The sequence below is a fragment of the Nilaparvata lugens genome, chromosome 10, assembly GCF_014356525.2.
Source record: "Nilaparvata lugens isolate BPH chromosome 10, ASM1435652v1, whole genome shotgun sequence".
Taxonomy (NCBI): Eukaryota; Metazoa; Arthropoda; class Insecta; order Hemiptera; family Delphacidae; genus Nilaparvata; species Nilaparvata lugens.
Window position 1 is genome coordinate 18,205,134 of NC_052513.1, and position 21,082 is coordinate 18,226,215.

Genomic DNA, 21,082 nt, shown 5'->3' on the forward strand with positions numbered 1-21,082 from the left:
TCTGGGAGAAAAGCTAAAAGGAAGAAGCGGAGTGATAATAATTTTTCAGGTATCAGCCAATGTTCTCAGGCCTGAATTTTACAGGACGTCTGAAGTAACTGGGATTGGAGTAATGTTTATAGAGTATTCGGGATGTCTATTCTATAGTGAGGTCCACGTTATAATGGCAGTGAAGGAAGATAGGAGAGCAACGTTGGCTGATCCTCTGTCTTGTCATGCCTCCTATAAACGGTAGCTGAAACAGTTTTATTGATGTAAAATTAACTGTTCATTCTCGTTTAAAATAATCAATTACATATTACTAGCCGTCAGGCTCGCTTAGCTCGCCATACCCGTCTAGCCGGACCCCCGACTGGATCGTCCAAGAATGAGATCAGCAGGCGAGCGAAGCGAGCCTGCATTCTTCATTTGAGCATTTTTATCATATGCTAGGACGATCCAGTCGGGGGTCCAGACTAAACGTCTGGCTAAACGGATATGGCGAGCGAAGCGAACCTGACTGCTTGTAATATAATATTCCCAGGAATTGCTCTGATTGAAGTAGCAGTGCCCAATCTATTTTTTCGCGAGAAATGCATTCCAATCTTCAACTTGGTGCCAACATAACAAAGTCAACTCAACTTTTTGCCAACCTGACAAAATTATTAATTTAGTTACCAGTTAACAACTGTTTCGAAGAGGTACTCTCTCTAGATTATAGTTCTATATTAACATATGACATGGACATTTTTCAATTATAATTAAGAGAATAAGAAGAATATACATGCTAGAAGACGAACTTTGAACCCTTAAAAACCACCCTTAGAGTTAAAATATTGCCAAAAGATTTCTTAGTGCGCCTCTAAAGGGCCAACTGAACATACCTCCAAATTTGAACGTTTTTTGGTCCAGTAGATTTTTATTTCTGCGAGTGAGTGAGTCAGTCAGTCAGTCAGTGAGTGAGTGCCATTCCGCACTATTATATATTATAGATTAAGCAGGAAATTTTATTTTTCAATAATTTCATAAAGAATTTTCCCAATCAAGATGGAATATTTTGTTAATCACTTATTAATTCTACCTTGTTGAAAAGAAATCCAGCAACAGAGCAAAGCGAGAAGGAGATAGCGCTATCTGCTGTGTTGAATGATAGACAAGGATAACAAAAAATATAGCCAATCAAACATTGCCATTATAACGTGAACCTCACTATAGTTTTCTTGGATGTATTCAAGTATTTCCCTTGTATTATGTAGGATTTAATGCTGGTTGACTATTATTAAATCTACTGTTTTATTAATTAAATATTGTTAAGTCCTTTGGGATGTGAATTTTGATCATGTAGGATTTTTCTCGCTGTACCTTGGATTCAAAGTAATGTCAATTGACTATTTCGAACTCAACTTCTGTTTTAACTGTTTGTGTTTTTGGTATGTAGAATTTTTATTGATTATTTAGGATGTCTATTCTTCTTTCTAGGATATTTAATTATAGTTTAATTCATGTTTCCAATTCAGTGAAAATAATAGGACTACATAATTGCCAATTCTCTCCATACAGGACCTTCCATGAAAGATTAATGAAGCTCTAATTTAAGTCATCCTGGCATTTGATATCTTTGTCATAGTCATTCAATTTCAGCTGTTTCCATGCATGAAATCAATCCGGTAAACAGCTGTTTGCAGAACAAATAAACATATGATTCTCATTACAGCATAATCTACTGTAATGAAACCATGATATGGTTTTCATATTAAATAAGATATACTATATGAAATATTAATATATATAAAATATTTATAATATATCATATTATAAAAACATATTATGTTTTCTCTACAGTCGAATGTGTTTTCCCAGTTACAAAATAGGAACAGCAAAACTGCTACAAAAAAACCACCTTCAGCGCTCCAGGTGGAAGTTTTGTGAACTTCCACAAAATTCCTGATTCGGAATTTGTAAACCAGGCTATGTTTATAGAATGCATGTAGTAACGTCAGGACAAGTAGGTAATGTTTTCTATTTCTCAATTATTCTTCTTAAGATTGTTATGACAAAAATAGTTCACGTTACTTGGACGTGAATGTCTTTTGCAGTGCTCGAATGAAATTCTAGTCTCGGCTAACGCCTCGACTGGAAACATCATTCTCGCCTGCAAAAGGCCCCTTCCCGTCCTTGTCACGTGAGATACTATTTTGTTATTGAAATAGATAATGATCACTTCTATCTCGAATGTATTATATATTCACGAAGAAAATGTACTTCTTATCTATTCAATTATGGTCTTACATTGTTGAGATTGAATTCTCTGGTACGGTAGTTCATTTTCATTGTTAAGGGTCTAATTAAAAACTTTACAAACTGAAAACTTGACCTACTGAAATCTTGAACAATTCGAAATTGACCTACAACGATACTCGGCAAATTATGCCAAAATTTGAACTAAATAAAAATATTTATTAATAATAATTTGAAGTAATAAATATTAAATGTAAAGTAAATTATACAAAAATGTAAATTTTGCGACACATGCAAAATTTCAAGTAAATCATTCTAGTAGTTTAGACGTGATGATGTGTCACTCTTTGATTTTCCATACTATAAAATGTATAAGCTAGAAATATGAATAAAATAAAAATTTCAGTATCCTTTTAAATCATTTTATCACAACATATTTTGGACATTAATGCCATTTTACATCAAGTCAGTATTAGCTAGTTCTTCCCTTTATTATAGTAGTCCATAAATTATTAGCTTTTGGACAAATTTTAATAAATTTCAATCCATATTCTACCTGTTATAGATGAGTTCCAGCGTGAATATAGCAGCAGCCAATAGGAAACCAGCTAACAAAATCCGCCAAGCAGGCAGTAGTTCACTCATGCCAACCCTTACATAGTCACCCCCACCCCTGGAGCTGCAGCTGGGTTTTTGAGGAAGCCATCTTCCTGCTATACGGTTCATTATGCCCACTTCTCGCTGCCATCTTAATCTGAAACAAAAAATAGAACCAATATTTTTGATGAAGATCTAAAACGAAAAATGAACAATCAAATATGTTTGGTACAAACTTCAACATGAACTAGAAAGTAATATAATATACCAACCAATGGAGAGAGCATGTCAAAAGAATGCCAGCAGAAAGGATTCCCTTGAACATTCTGAACTACCACCCGAAAGGGAAAAGAGATACAGGTAGACCTAGGAAAAGATAGCAATAGAATACATAATACGTATAGCTGCTAAAATTTTCAGTTTCATTATAGATTTACTGTATAATGTAAAAGAAAAACAATTTTAATTTTAGATTTACTGTGTGCTGTGATAGATTCGATCTATACTGTTGTGAGTCGGAACAGGCAAGAGCCTAATCCTTGATCGAAAGAGAAGAAGAAGAAGACACTTCAATGATACGAAATTATTGTGAAAGAAGAGGTATGCAAAATACCGCATTCCCGATAATCATATGGTGATGTATTGCCAAACTACAATCGAACCTCTCTATAACGAAATCCTCTACACAACGAATTTTCACCTCGTCCCATGACATTTTAGAGTTTTGGCTGCTTATTTACCTCTATTTAACGAATTTCGGACCTCTCAACAGCAAAGTATTCTCTTGACTTCAACATACAAAATGTAGTGTTTATAGGAAGCAGACGATCATTCTCAAGGAATTCTTTAGTTTCAGCAGAAAGGTCAATAGACTAAAAATAATGGCAATTCAGGTAGGAAGAAGATAGGGTGGAAGACAGTCAATAGAGGATGAAACACATGTCGGAAATTGAATGCAAGCTACTGGAAAGAGACTTCCAAGAACTTGTCATTCGTAGACGACTGGTAACGACTGGACTTTCTTATCCTTGCTTTTGACACACATTTCAATTGTTAGAACTCGCCATTCGTAGTTAAGGAACGAGAATGCTGTATTTTTCCATCCTCCCACCATTTGCTTTTGTTACTCATTTCAATTTTGCTGGTTAAGTTACTGTACTCAGTTTCATTCAATTTCTAAAAATAGTTATCAGATTCTAAAACGAAGTGTTGCTAATGATTTACAGCATTGTAAATTTGTACATTTGATGATATTGATAACCGGTGATAAAATGGGTGACTGTAGTGAACGAGAAGAATCTTCCATTGTCGGGGAATTTAATCAATGGAAAGGCTTCAGAAATTTCAGTATCATTGGGATACAGTAGCTCTAAGGCAAACGACTGGTTAGAAAAATTCAAAAAACGGCATGATGTCCAAAAAGTGATATCGGGTAAAAGTGCTAGTGTTGATATGTACCCTCTTGTGAATTCTAGAAAGAAAATATTATCAGAAAAGTTCTATATAATATTATGAACTGAAAGACGATTTCAATGTTGATGAGAGTGGTATATTCTTCAAATTTTTGGCCAATAAGGCACTAACCACCGCCCAAATCATTTAATTACCGCCCTTGATATATTATAAGATCCATAAGATTGTGGCAGTTTTCTTCACAGAGCAACCTCTCAATAACGAATACCTCTCTGCAGCGAATTTTTTCTCGGGATAATCAACTTCGTTATACAAAGGTTCAACTGTATATAACACAAACATGTTCTGACATGCGAACTTTCTGTTTCTGCTTTACAATGATCATCAAAATATTTCAATAATACAAGCATTTTGCCATTCAACCTTACTTCCTAAACTACTCTTTCACCTTTCAAACCCTTAAGGTTTATTCATCTTTTGAGTCGTGTTTATATTTTACAGTTTGGTTATACGTCAGCTTGTGAATTTTGAGAATGCGATATTTTTATCCTCGAAAGAAGAAGTAGCCCATTCTCTACTAGACTGTTGTTGCTATGAAGATGAAAAGGTAGATCAATATAATGTATTTCCTTGTAATCCTTTTTATTTCTTTAGGGCTGCTTTTGAATATAAATTAATAATAATAGAAATCTGAGTATTGGTTTTCTAATTAATCGATAATGATATAATATAGCCGAAGCATGTCGTGACTAAATAATTCCAAAAAGGTTCTGGAATTTATATTTTTGACCAAGCGAAGTGAGGTCTAAGATTCAAGTCGACGGTTTGGCATTTCTCTTAAGTTCAAATTTTTGAATGTTTATATGTTTATATGTTGCGCATTTACGGTGAAACGCGGTAATAGATTTCAATGAAATTTGACAGGTATGTTCCTGTTTTAATTGCGCGTCGACGTATATACAAGGTTTTTGGAAATTTCGCATTTCAAGGATTATATAAAAGGAAAAAAGGAGCCTCCTCCATACGCCAATATGAGAGTAAAAATCAGACTATAAAATTATTCATCATAAATCAGCTGACAAGTGATTACACAGATGTGTGGAGAAGCCAGTCTATTGCTGTACTTCCATAAGGTCTATAATTTCAATCAGGTACTTGTGGATGAGAATACTGCGTGAGGTTTACTGTTTACAGAACTACTAGTTATTACGGATCTACAAAGAAGAATAAAATTCCATGAGGAACATGACCACTATAATTTAGAAAAAGAGATAGAATAGAATCGCTGTCTTCATTTTTGACCTAGGAGGGCGGAGTTAGGGCGCAGCCGGCCCTCTCTTACACTCGACCCTCCAAATAGATAGAGGGAAGAACAAGGGAATTAGGAAGAGAAGAATAAGAAGAACAAGGAAATATGTTTGAAATACGAGTGCTCACAGTGAAATTTGAAAGCGAAAGCAAAGCAATTGTTTATTAATGTGGTGAACCACTCAAAATGTCACAGTCTCTCTTTGGCACTGAAATTAGTCTTGTTTCTCAACCACTCCTCTCTCACTCATACACCCTCTAACGCTCTTTTTCTCTCCAACTATCAGACATACCCTCAATCTATCTCTCTCCCAGTCTCATTCCCTCTCCTTCTCCTTCTCATTGAAACTTATTCACTCTCTTATGCTTACTCTCTCTTCCCCGCTCTCTTTTTCACACATACTCCCTCTTCCACTCTCTTGCCTCACTCACTCACACTCACTCACTCTCTATCTATTCCTATCTCTCCCATTCTCTCGACCACTCTCTTTTGTCTCTACCTCTCGCTCCATTTCTATCTCTCTCGTCTACTCTTTCTGTGTCTCAGACTCTAACTCTCTCTCACTCTCTCACTGCCTATCTATCTCTCTTTCTCTCCCTCTCTCCCTATATTATGTAAATTCATTCATAATTTTGCTGTATTGTAAGCTATTGCATATAAGTGTATGAGCCAGTATATATTGTAATCTACATAAATAAAGTACTCAATCAATCAATCAATCAATAAATCCTCCAAACACACTCAGACTTTCTCACTTACTACCTCTCTCTCTGTTTCTATATCGACCACTGTTTCTGTGTCAAAAACTCTTGCTCTCTCTCACTCTTTTACTGCCTATCTATCACTCTCTCGCCCTCTCCTTGAAACACACACAGAGTTTCTCAATCACTACCTCTCTCTCTGTTTCTATATCGTCCACTGTTTCTGTGTCAAAAACTCTTGCTCTCTCTCACTCTTTCACTGCCTCTTCAACACACTCTCTCTCTCTTCCACACACCCTCAAACTTTCTCACTCACACTCTCTTATACTCCCTTTCCTACACCATCACTCTTCCTTTCTCAATCTTCTTCTTCTGCTTCAATCGTCCGATTGGTTGGCAGCTTTCCATCTTTGTCTGTCCAGAGCCAGCTGTTTTAGTTGGGTATAGCTCTGGACCCCAAGATCCCGGGTTATCTGCTTCAAATATTGTAGCCGAGGTCTTCCACGAGCCCGTTGTCCACTGATTGCACCTTCCAGTATTGTTAGCGTGAATTCGCTGTGTCTTATAATATGTCCTATCCAAGAATGCCGTCTGTCCCTAAGAGATTTCAATAGAGTTTTTTGTGTCTCTTCAGCCCTTTGAAATACTTCTTCATTTGTTATGCTATCGGTCCATTTTATTTTCAGCATTCGCCTCCAACACCATACTTCAAATGCATTAATTGCCTTTTCTTCCGCCTTACCGATAGTCCATGTCTCTGAGCCATATAGTGCAATACTCCAGATACAACTCTTTATAAGTCTCTTTCTCAAATCCAAATTCAGACTTTTGGAGGAAAGCACATTCCGTTTATTGATGAAAATGGCCTTGGCTTCTCTTATACGGCGCTTTATGTCTTCTTTGTCTTTTCCATCCTCTGAAATAATGCTACCTGAGTATTTAAATTTTTTTACTTGTTTGAGGGCGTTATTCTCTATCTTTACTATTTCAAAATCAGGATTCTTGGAGCAGATCATCACTTCTGTCTTAGCCTTATTTATCTCCATATAAAATTCATTTTTGAGAATGTCATGCAAGGTATTCAGTGCTCTCTCTAGATTACCTTTATCTTGTGCCACTATTGCAATATCGTCTGCAAAGCGGAGCATTTGCACTCTTTATCCATTTACCTTGATTCCTGAACAATATTCCTTACATTTATTGACAGCCTGTTCTACATAGATATTGAACAATAGCGGTGACAAACTACAACCCTGCCTTACTCCTCTCTTGATGGCAGCTTCTCTTTGTTTCTCACCCACCTTTATAAATGCTGTTTGAGCAGTATACAGCTCTCTTATGATCCTTCTGTCTCTGTAATCTACTTTGATTGTTTTGAGTGTTTGCATGAGGACATTCCAATTTACCCTATCAAATGCCTTGAGTAAATCTACAAAAGCAATATACACCTTCTTATTTACTTCGAAACTCTTTTCCACAATGTTCCTTAAACACAATATAGCTCCTCTTGTTCCTCTATTCCTTCTGAAGCCAAATTGGTCATCTGCTAGGTTTGCATCTATTTTACCTTCAATCCTTTTCAAAATAACGCTAGTTAGTATTTTGGATGTATGCGACAGAATACTCAGTGTTCTATATTCCTCACATCTTGTTGCATTACTTTTTTCGGTAACATCACCATCAAGCTTTTCTTAAAATCAAGTGGAACTTTTCCGGTTATATATATCTCATTCAAGCAGAAGTTCAGCAGGAATATCGTCTACTCCATAAGCTTTCTTTGACTTGAGATCATGTAACGCTTTTTCCATTTCTGGAAAAGCAATCGGTGGTCCCAACTCATCAAAAGGTACATCGTCCTCGTTTTCTATTCCCTCAAAGCATTCTGCATCACCATAGAGACTTTCTACATATTGTTTCCATCTATCTGCCACCTCATCATTGTCCATAAGAATTTTCATGTCACTCGATTTAATAATGCTGCTTCTTACTGTCCGCTTGCCAAACATCTTCCTAATTAGATTATTAGATTTTTCCACGTTCCTCTTTCAAAGTTGTTATCTATTTCATTGCAGCATCGATCAAGCCATTCTACTTTATCTTTTTTAGCATGTCTATTTACAAGATTTCTTACTCTATTATACTCACTCCTATTTCCTTCTCTTTTGTGTTTCCGTCTCAATTCCATCAGAGCTATGGTATCTTCACTAATCCAAGGGCTTCTTGGTTGCACCCTCTCACAGCCTAATGTTTCTTTGGCAGACGTCAAAATTGAATTTTTCAAATGTTCCCACTGATTATGTGTGTCTAGCACTGGCTGGTCTACTTGACTTAATCTTTGTTTGATCGTGCTATTGTATTTATCAGCATTTTCTTGTATCTTCAATTTTTCTACCGCCCATTTTCCTGTAGCTGGATTTTGTCTAAATGTCTTTTTTCCACCTTGTAACTTCAAGTCCATCACTACGGGATTGTGATCACTACAAATATCAGCACCGGGATAGGTTTTGCATTGTTGTATGTACCGTTTGTGTTTTATCTTAACAATGATGTAATCTATTTGATATCTTGCTATATCTCCTGGCTGAATCCACGTGTAACGACGTCGCATAGGCTGCTTAAAAAGTGTGTTGGCAATAACAAAATTTTTCTCCATGCAAAAATCTATAAACCTCTGTCCACGCTCATTCCTATTTCCCAATCCATATTTTCCAATCACCTCCTCATCACTTCCCTCACCCACAACTGCATTCCAATCACCAAGGATAAAACTAAGGTTTCACTATCTTTCACAATCTTACTCTCTCTTAAACACTCAATCTTCATCTTTATCTCTCTCATATTCTTGTGGTATGTTTATAATGTGTGCTTGTGTACATATGTAATCGAAATCTTACTCACTCTTTCTCTCTATATCACCCTCCCACTATAATTCTCTCTCTATAATAGTTAGTGGGGAGGATATTTCTAATATTCTTTCCGAAGAATGGACATTGATATGTCCAAAGCTCCGCCAATTTATGTAGATGCATCACAATATAATATCTATAGTTATTATATTACAAATTACTTTTTCATATCATATACATTTCAATAATTATTTTCTTAGTCTATATTATGTAAATTCATCTATAATTTTGCTGTATTGTAGCTATTGTATATAAGTGTATAAGCCAGTGTATATTGTAATCTACATACATAAAGTACTCAATCAATCTATCTCTCTCTCTCTCATCTATCTATCTATCTATAATAACATAAATAACAACTCTCTCTATCTATTGTAACATACATAAATGAGGGGCCTAGATGCAAAAGTCACATTCTCCATTTTTTTGAGAAATTGAGTTATTTATATGGCTGTGTTCGTATTTTAAAGGGGAATCAGACTGTCTGGTTGTTTTGTAGCAAAACTCACTTTTACAGACCTAAAAATTGTATTGAAATCACGATTTGGATCAAAAGTCACATTTACCAGTCGATGTTTTGCAGCAAACTCACACTCTCCAGTTAAGCCAATCACAGGCATCTGAAGGTTGCAAAGCATCATGGGTGTGCTCAGTTCATTGCTCTCAGTGCTCTGTTCCGGTCTGCACTTTTGTTGGTTAGATTCATTTGTTTTGATCGTCCACTTCAATTTGTTATATTATTATTTTGAATTAGTTCAATATCCAAGTAGTAAGGAATTCAATGAAGAACAAGTCAAGATTTCTACTGGAATGACTAGAGAGAAGAAAATATCTCTTGATAAGTGGAAGCGAAATGCTGCAAAAACATGGTGATATTCAATATGGAACCACTCATCATTCCAAAATCTAACTCATTAAAACAAACAAAAAAGGACGATGTGAATAATTTGTTGGAAAAACACTACAATGATCAGTGGAGGCAAAATAAAGAGTTGATTTTCTATAGAGAAAATATTGATGGAGCTGTTGATGAAGATGAAGAACCAACATGTGAGCCATTTCAGGAAATAAATTACATCAATGTTTGATGTCATACATTGATCATTATTTTTAATGTCATTCTTATTTCTACTACTACGTATTAACATGTATGAAAATACTCTTGTTTATTTTTTCATGGTTATTCCTCCTGGTAAGAATGTTATCACAAATCACTTGCGATTTATTTTTCTTGGTTCTAGTGTTGTATCCCATCTATTTTGATACAAAACTTACATTCTCCATGTAAGTTTGCTTCAAAATTCACATTTAACCAAATTTTGCTACAAAACTCACACTTTGTGTATTTGAAGTTATATTCCTGTTTTATCTAATTCAACAACTTATTGAAGCTGTGTGCGAGTAGTTGGTATGGTTTCAAGCTTTGCTTGAAAAAAAACTTGCAACAATATCCTTATTTTATCATCATGAAACAGTTTTTTGCGGTTTCCCAAAAATTTGGAAAAGTGGAGAGTGTGACTTTCGCATCTAGGCCCCTCAAATAAAGAAATCTAATCTAATCTATCTATCACACTCTCTCCCTTCCTCTCCCACAAGCTATTTTCTCTCACATTTCTCTCTCTCTCTACCTCCCTATCAATATCTTTCTCCCACCCTTCCCCACACGGTTTCTCTTTTACTTTCTAACTCTTTCACTCTCTCACAATCACTACTCTCCAATTTCTCTCTCTTTCTCTGTCTGCCATATCTCTCTCTCTTCCTTTTCCTTTCTCTTTCTGTCAAATTCGTGTGGTATGTTTATAATGTGTGTGTGCCCGTGTACATGTGTAATCAAGTGCGTGGCCTCTCAACCAGCAAACACAAATAAGGAAAACTCAACATGAAACTAATTAATAAACTGGCAACTAACTGCTGCTCTGCTGCTCTGGAGCAAATTACTGCAAGTTTCTTGAGGAGGACCTTGGGGAGGTGTCGGCTCCTTTGTAGTATGAAAACTGTGTGAGAGAGAGGAGGAAGAGTGGGAGAAGAAGATAGTGGTGAAGGAGGAGCAGGAGGAGAAGAAAGAAGAAGATGATGTAGAAGCAGAAGAATAAGATGAAAGAGGAATAATTGTAGAACAAGGAAGAGGGGAGAGATTGATTGATTGATTGATTTAATCACATGCAAGGTCTTGAAAAACCTATATTGCATTTACAACATTACAAAATTGCGATATTACAAAACGATAATGAATTGAAAATATTATTCTAAATATACAATAGAAAAATGATAATTGAACTAAGTTGAAGATAATTGAAAAATATAAAAGTAAGGCAAAAAAGGATAACCTTATTACAGATGAAAAGAGGGGGAAAAGAAGAAAAATGAGTTAGAAAAGAAAAATGTCTGAAAGGTGAAGGAGATGTTGGGTGTAGAATGGGGAGGAGGAGATAAAGTTGTTGATGAACAAGAAGAATAAGGCAGGAGAGAGATCGGAGAGGCATGAGTGACAATGGGTTTAAAAATTATAGTAAAAATCTGGTGTGGCGCACTCACACAACTTTCCTTGCCGTTATGAAAATTGATCACCTGACGCTAGTGTTGTCGCGCATCTCAAGTCTACTATCTGAGCCAGCTGGTGACAGGACAATTACGCTGCAGACACACGAGGTCTGCTATCTCTTCATAGTGAATGATTTAATAGAATCAACAATAATTTGCCATTGAATAATCACATTTTCTCGAATTTGAAGCTTATTTTCAATTTCAGGTGAAAATGTTACATGAACATTAGTTGTAGAGATTTTCATGCTCAATCTACTCCACTTGATTTTTTTCGTTTTAATTGTTTCTGAAGCCTGATAATTGGGAATCTATCTGCATTGATGGGGCAAAGCTCCTGAAATTTCTACAGATATGGAACTTGTGGCAGTTGATAGAGCTTATCGATGACTATTTTAGGTATGAATTTGATCAAAATCGTTGGAGCCGTTTTCGAGAAAATTGCAAAAAACCCTGTTTTTGACAACATTTTCGCCATTTTAGCCGCCATTTTGAATTGCATCAGATCGAAATTGTTCGTGTCGGATACTTATATAGTAAGGACCTTAAGTTCCAAATTTCAAGTCATTCCGTTAATTGGGAGATGAGATATCGTGTACACAGACGCACATACACTCATACACACACACACACACACACACACACAACACACACACACACACACACACACACATACAGACCAATACCCAAAAACCACTTTCTCGGACTCAGGGGACCTTGAAACGTATAGAATATTAGAAATTGGGGTACCTTAATTTTTTTCGGAAGCAATACTTTTCTTACCTATGGTAATAGGGCAAGGAAAGTAAAAATAACGAGATAAAATTATCTTGAGCTTAGAAAATGGTGGTAATTTCTTGCTTAAATCCCTGCTCAACCTATAGATTTTCAACAAGATTGTAGAGCATTGTCAAATTGATAATGTTTTCGAAATGTTGTCAGGTCGTAACGTTTTCAAGTATCAAACAACTAGTGTTAAACCTGTCACACCCACTTTTTTGACGTTTGATTTTTGCCGTCATTATGAATTTCACCAGATTCAACGAAACTTGACAAAAATATCCTCTGTCTGACATTATCTATTCAATCTAATAGAATTTAAAAGAACGGCAAAAAATCTTACTTTTTCAAGTATCAAACAATTAGTGTTAAACCTGTCACACCCACTTTTTTAACGTTTGATTTTTGCCGTCATTATGAATTTTACCAGATTAAACGAAACTTGACAAAAATATCCTCTGTTTGACATCTTCTATTCTATCTAATAGAATTTAAAAGAACGGCAAAAAATCTTACTTTTCCAAGTATCAAACAATTAGTGTTAAACCTGAACCCACCCACTTTTTTTACATTTGATTTTTGCCTTCCTTATGATTTCTATCAGATTAAACGAAACTTGACAAATATCCTCTGTTTGACATCTTCTATTCAATCTAATAGAATTTAAAAGAACGGCAAAAATCGATGTGTGTGTAACCATTATATCACCACCACAACTAATAAGAAAGTGGAATAATGTATTATGGAAGCGGATAATGAGCAGAAAAAAGACAGACAGGAAATTCATCAAGAGAATTCTCTTCTAAATGATTTGAAGAGTGTAGGCCACATAATCGAAAAAAACGGCCAAAATGGAACTATGACAATGAAAGTTTGAAATTACAAACAAGACTGGAAAATTGGAAGGAAACCGATAAGTCCATGAGTCGTCTTTGTCTTCCTACAAGGATTAGGCAATTTGCCTGTTCCGACTCCAAACTCACCATCACATCCATCTTTCACGGGGTCTGCCCACACTTCTCCTCCCAACCGGGTTATACAACATCACTGCCCTGGGAATCCTGTCGCTCTCCATTACAAATTACTTTTTCATATCATATACAGTTCAATAAGTATTTTTTTAGTCTATATTATGTAAATTCATCTATAATTTTGCTGTATTGTAAGCTATTGTATATAAGTGTATAAGCCAGTATATATTGTAATTTACATAAATAAAGTACTCAATCTTTCAATCAATCATTCAATCAATCAATCCTTTCAACATGATCTTTCCAGTTTTGCCGATTTTCTTCAATCTCCTGCCAAATGAAGATTATGTTGAGCTCGCTTCCTATATCGACATTATGAAGCCTATCTTCCCTTGTGCACCCTTTCACTGCTCTTAAAAACCTCATTTCGGCAGCCTGTAACCTACTCCATTCTTTCTCCTTAGGTATCCAAGATTCAGAGCCATATAAGAGCGTTGGAATATCCATAACCTTTTAGAATTTATGTTCTGTCTCTCTCCTGGCTCTGTTTCTCAAAGTCCTATTTATTGTTCTACAAATAGATTGGAATCTATTCAAAGACTCAAGTCTTTGAGTTAGGATGCAAATACTGGGAAGAGAAGAGAAAAAAAGAATCAAACAAAAGAGAAATCTCGTTAAAGTGTACGAATGTAAAACAGTAGTTGGAAAAAAACAAAAGTGCTAAAGAAGAACGGTAGGGAATTACCGGGAGATTCAAATCCCATAGTGATGAGCTATAGGCTTGATGAGGTCTGACGAAAACCCTCTCCACCTCATTGATGACCATATGTGCGTGCCCTAACCAACCCCCCTGATTTCAACCCCTGCCGCCCCAAAACCATCCAACAAACCCCCTGCTAGCAATGGAATTATGATCGGGCCCCAAATAGATCTCCCTTCCTTGTCACACGACAAACCCCTGTTAATTTCGATCACCGATTTAGGGGTTGTAACCCTTCCTACAAAACCATCGTTCCCCCCTGAGGTTTTAAACCACTGGTTGCCGACTGACCTGGCTATATATAGATCCATGTACCTTTTCAGGATCTACAGTATATCTATGTATCTAGCTCTATGTAGCATACCTTCCAGTATCTATATGTGTGATATATAGTGAGGTCCACTCTATAATGGCAGTGGAGAAAGATGGGAGAACAACGTTGCCGATCCTCTGTCTTGTCAATGCCTTCTAGAGACGGTAGCTGATACAGGTTTACTGATGTAATATTGACTGTTTATTCTTGTTTCAAATGATCAAGTATATTTTACTAGTAGTAGGCTCGCTTCGCTCGCCAAGTTAATTCCAGGATTCAGCTGTAGAAACTGCTTTGTCATCATCTTTTGCTGAAATAATATTCTTCATCGTATAATTTACTAGTCGTGAGGCTCACTTCGCTCTCCATATCCTTCTAGCGAGAGGGCTCCGCCCCCTGGACCCCCGACTGGATCGTCCAAAAATGATATAAGCGGGCTCGCTTCACGCGCCTGTGTAATGTAAACATTCTTTGCCTATTGCTTGATGAAAGAATATTGCTGATGTAATATTGACTGTTTATTCTTGTTTCAAATGATCAAGTATATTTTACTAGTAGTAAGGCTCGCTTCGCTCGCCAAGTTAATTCCAGGATTCAGCTGTAGAAACTGCTTTGTCATCATCTTTTGCTGAAATAATATTCTTCATCGTATAATTTACTAGTCGTGAGGCTCACTTCGCTCTCCATATCCTTCTAGCGAGAGGGCTCCGCCCCCTGGACCCCCGACTGGATCGTCCAAAAATGATATAAGCGGGCTCGCTTCACGCGCCTGTATAATGTAAACATTCTTTGTCTATTGCTTGATGAAAGAACTGAGAAAACACAAAAAAAAACTAATTCTGGGCGTATATCTTTGGCGTTATTTCAAATTCACAAAACACAACATTATTACACTCCAGCTTAGCTTCTGTAGTGAATTTGAACATTTTCTGTTCATTCGTTCTCGATAAAGATGAGAAAAAGCTGGAAAAACGCAGATATTAGAAATTTTTTCAAATCTTTTCTTAGTGCGCCTCTAAAGGGCCAACTGAACATACCTACCAAATTTGAACGTTTTTGGTCCGGTAGATTTTTAGTTCTGCGAGTGAGTGAGTGAGTCAGACAGTCAGTCAGTGAGTGAGTGCCATTTCGATTTTATATAATATAGATTTGTCAAGAAAATATATATTTATTTCTATCTTTGTCTATCATTCAACAAAGCGGATATCTATCATGTTAATGTCTATCATTCAACAGAGCAGATAGCGCTATCTCTTTCCCGCTTTGCTCTGTTGCCAGATCGTCTTGTAACAATGTAGAATTAAAGAATAATTAACAAAATATTCCATCTTGATTATAAAAATTCATTATGAAATCGTTGAAAAATATAATTAATTATTCTAAACTAGAATGAACAGTTAATATGACATCAATAAACATGTATCAGCTACCGTCTATAGAAGGAATTGACAAGGCAGAGAATCGGTGACGCTGCTCTCCTACCTTTCACCACTGCCATAACAACGTGGACCTCCCAATACAAAACTACACTAACACACTCAAAACCCTAATGAACGTTCATGCGTATTTCAACCAATACAAACTCACAAATCAATTATTTGTGTATGTGTGTGTATGTGTATGTGTATATGTATGTGTATGTGTATGTGTGCATTCGACACACATGGGCTAATTGCAAATGGACATGTGTGAGGCTTTCAAATGAGCACGGGTGCCTTTGCGATTTGCTCTGGCTTTCCAATAGTAGAGCTCCCCAACATTATTGACCTGAGAGCTCGAATGTGCTATTTCTGAACCATAAACAGTGTATAAATATGTATACTAGTAGTTCTGTGAACAGTAGACCTCACGCTGTATTCTCATCCACAAGTACCTGATTGAAACTATAGACCTTATGGAAATACTGCAATAGACTGGCTTCTCCACACATCTGTGTAATCACTTGTCAGCTGATTTATGATGAATATTCTATAGTCTGATTTTTACTCTAATATTGGAGTATGAAGGAGGCTCCTTTTTCCTTTTATATTATCATTGAAATGAAAAATTTCAAAAAACCTGGTATACACGTTGACGCGCAATTAAAAAAGGAACATACCTGTCAAATTTCATGATAATCTATCACCGCGTTTGGCTGTAAATGCGCAACATTTAAACATTAAGAGAAATGCCAAACCGTCGACTTGAATCTTAGACCTCACTTCGCTCGGTCAAAAATTATAATAATCATAGTGAGGTCCACGTTATAATGGCAGTGGAGGAAGATAGGAGAACAACATTGCTGATTCTATGCCTAGTCACTGCCTAGGATATTCTGTCTGTAGTGTGTTAGTGGAATTTGGTATTGTGAAGTATTGGAACATAGGAGAAGTATTGTGGTATTGGAAGATAGGAGAAAAACTTTGTCGATCCTCTCCATCTTGTCAATGCCTTCTATATACGGTAGCTGATACAGGTTTATTGATGTAATATCAACTGTTCATTCTAGTTCAAATTAATCGATTGAATTCTATAAAGCAAGAAATTATATTTTCAATAAGTCCATAATGAGTTTTCATAATATTACTAAGATTGAATATTTTGTGATGAATTAATAATTCTACATTGTTAAAAGACGATCTGGCAACAGAGCAAGCGAGAAAGAGATAGAGCCAAATCAACCCTATAGTGAGGTCCACGTTATAATGGTAGTATTCGATTGGCATTGTTGTTGCAATCCTTGTCTATCACTTAACAAAGCAGATAGCACCATCTTTTTTTTGCTCCTAAGTGTTGCCAGATCGTTTTCCAATAATGTAGGAATACAATTCATCAACATTAACAAAGTATTTCATGTCAGCTCTGAAAATTTAGTCACTGAAGAATATATTTTCATGACAAATAAAATACAATTAATTTATTGTAGCTCTTCTACCTTGAAATGCTTCTTGAAAAATAATTGTTTTCGTTAAGATATTGCATTGTTTCTACCATTTATCCTCTGCTTAAACTGAGATGAGCTGATTTATTTATTTCTTTATTTATTCGTGGACAGAATCACAAATCATATAAATATGATTAGGAAGGAACTACAGGCTTGGACCAAATCTATTCCATTCCCAAATTTTGATAAATTAATGAAATAATTTGAAAGGGTTCTTGTTGGCAATGATGAACAGTTGATATTGCATCAGATATACCGGTATCTGCTATCCTCTATGGAAGGCAGTGGCAAGGCAGAGAATCAGTAATGCCGAACTTCTTTCTTTCTCCATTGCCATTATCAGGTGGACTTCATTAAGCCCCATATTAGAGGTAATGAGTGTAGGTAATATGCCACAATTGAAAGATCACTCTCCTATTCAAATTCTATTGTTTAACCACCAACAAATTCAAATTCTATTTTATACAGCCACACAATTAAAAGATCTCTCTCCCACTCAAATACCATTGTTTGACAATCAACAAATTCAAATTTCATTCTATACAGTCACACAATTAAAAATCATTCTCCTATTCAAATTTTATTGTAAAACCACCAACAAATTCAAATTGCATTCAATTCCTTCCCACGTATTCAAATTTCTCCAACCCAACACACACCTATTAAAATTCCCAGCACCAATCCTGGGGTCCCTCAAATTTGCATGCTGTAAAAATTAACCGAACAACCAACTGGCCGAAAATTGCAAAATGGAGCACAAGAATCAGAGAGACTTAGTGGGACTTAATAACGGTAAGTAGCGTTTAAAAGCATCTCTGTGCTTCGCTAATACCTGCTAACTGTATTCTGTTTACATCGAGCTCTGTGGTCTTGTATTTCAGACTACAGCTTGTTAGCGCTTATGCGGTTATATTATATTCAAACACCCATTACTGCGCTCATTAACTACTCAGGTTGCTGTTAGAGAGAGACAGAGAGAGAGAGAGAGAATGATAGAGATAGAGAGAGAAAGATAGTGATAGAGTGTCAGAATGAGGGCGAATGAGTGGGGGAAGAGTGTGGAAGGGAGATTGGAGGAGCAAGTTGCAAAGAGTAATTTGAAATTTTTGAAAATAAATAGAATGAAATAAATATAAATAGAAATAGAGTGGAAGAGAAAGAGAGATATTTGATTAGATTAGAGCTCTTTATTACAATATCTACTGGCTTATAATCAATAAATGACGGTAATTCTAATTATTCAACGAATTTTACAAAGTATGAGAAATTATTGAATGAGAATAAGATAGTGAGAGAGAGATTGATTGAGTACTTTATTTATGTAGATTACAATATATACTGGCTTATACATTTATATACAATAGCTTACAACACAGCAAAATTATAGATGAATTTACAAAATATAAACTAAGAAAATGATTATTGAGCTGTATATGACATGAAAAAAAGCGATTTGTAATAACTATAGATAAAATAGATAATATTGTTATGCATTTACATAAATTGGCGGAGCTTTGGACATATCAATGTCCAGTCTTCGGAAAGAATATTGAAAATATCCTCTCCACTAACTCTCTACCAAAAGAGAGAGTGAGGGAGAGAGAGATGGAGAATGAGAGAGAGAGAAAAATAGAGAAAGAGAGAGATAGATAGAGATATATTGGATCAGATTAGAGTTCTTCATTTATATATGTTACAATATTTACTGGCTTATACACTAATTAACATTAAATGGGTGTATTGCTAATTATTCGACGAATTTAACAATGTATAAGGTATGATCAATGAGAATCAGACGATGAGAGTGAGAGAGAGAGTGTGTCTGAGTGATTGAGTTTGAGAAGGAGAGAGAGTAGCAGTGAGGAGAGGGTGAGAGAGAGTGAGATATCAGATTGGTTAAAAGTTTTTTATGTATGTTATTATATTTACTGGCTTATACACCAATTCACATTGAATGAAAGTATAGCTAGTTATTCGATGAATTTTACAAAGTATAGAAAATTAATTATCGAGAATGGAGACATAGATAAAGGATAAGCATAAGTTATGCTTACTACATTTCTTGTCTCTGATAAAGATTAAATGCAATAAGTTATAATAACGATAATACAAATTATGTATAATAAAACTGATGTAACTTCATAGATCGGCGATATTTCAACAAATAATTCTGTCGATTCTCTGAGAAGGATATAAAATAATATCCTTCCCATCCACACACGACCGGGAGAGAGAGAGTGAGAGAGGATGAGTTGGAGAGAGAGAGTGTGTGAGAGGGGAGAAAGAAAGAGGTGAAGACTAGATTGGATTAGAGTTATTCATTCATGTAATGTTAAAATAATTGGGCTTATACACTAATTTACATTATTATTTGAAAGTGTTGCTAATCATTCGATGAATCTTACAAAGTTTGAGAAATTAATCAATGAGAATAAGAGAGTGAGAGATTGGAATCTCTCACTTACGAGTTGGAGAAAAGGATGATTGAAGGAGCAAGTTGCAAAGAGTAATTCAAATTTTTACTTTCCTTGCCCTATTACCATAGGTAAGGAAAGTATTGCTTTCCGAAAAAAATTAAGGTACCTCAATTTCTAAATTTCTATATGTTTCAAGGTCCCCTGAGTCCAAAAACGTGTTTTTGGGTATTGGTCTTTATGTGGTGTGTGGTGTGTGTTGTGTGTGTGTGTGTGTGTGTGTGTGTGTGTGTGTGTGTGTGGTATGAGTGTATGTGCGTCTGTGTACACGATATCTCATCTCCCAATTAACGGAATGACTTGAAATTCGGAACTTAAGGTCCTTCCCCTATAAGGATCCGACACGAACAATTTCGAACAAATCCAATTCAAGATGGCGGCTAAAATGGCAAAAAGGTTGTCAAAAACAGGGTTTTTCGCGTTTTTCTCGAAAACAGCTCCAACGTTTTTAATCAAATTTATACCTAAAATAGTCATTGATAAGTTCTATCAACTGCCACAAGTCCCATATCTGTAAAAATTTCAGGAGCTCCGCCCCATCAATGCAAAGTGTGATTTTAGATTCTCAATTATCAGGCAGCTCCAACGATTTTAATCAAATTTATACCTAAAATAGTCATTGATAAGTTCTATCAACTGCCACAAGTCCCATATCTGTAAAAATTTCAGGAGCTCCGCATCATCAATGCAAAGTGTGATTTTAGATTCTCAATTATCAGGCTTCAGATAAAATTCAAACAAAAAACTTTAAGTGGAAAAGATTGAGCATGAAAATCTCTACAATTAATGTTCAGTGATATTTCCACCTAAAATTGGAAATAAGCTCGAAATTCGAGAAAATGTGTTTATTCAATAATGCAAACTGTTGGCAACTGTTGATTCTATTAAATCATTCACTATGAAGAGATAGCAGATTTCGTGTGTCTCCAGCGTTATTGTCCTGTCACCAGCTGGCAAATCTTTGAATAGTAGACTTGAGATGCGCGTAAAGGAAAGTTGTGTGAGTGCGCCACACCAGATTTTTTTCAAATAATCCCCCCATTTTCAATTTTTCAAATCCTGGCTACGCTACTGATCATGAGCTCCATGATATTTCATAAGTTTCATAAATTTCCTTCCTCAATGTACTATAATAATGATTCAATCGTCATAAACTTTACTTTATCAGGAAACAATG

General features: G+C 35.7%; 1 protein-coding gene across 1 annotated transcript in view; it reads right to left on the minus strand.

Moving 5' to 3' along the window:
• LOC111044421 (glutamate receptor ionotropic, delta-2-like) overlaps positions 1-21,082 on the minus strand; it is a 147,519-nt gene that overhangs the window by 23,992 nt on the left and 102,445 nt on the right. The window contains exon 9 of the mRNA XM_039436480.1: positions 2,774-2,971. Within this exon, the coding sequence (XP_039292414.1) occupies positions 2,774-2,971 (198 nt within the window). The remainder of the gene's footprint in view (positions 1-2,773; positions 2,972-21,082) is intronic.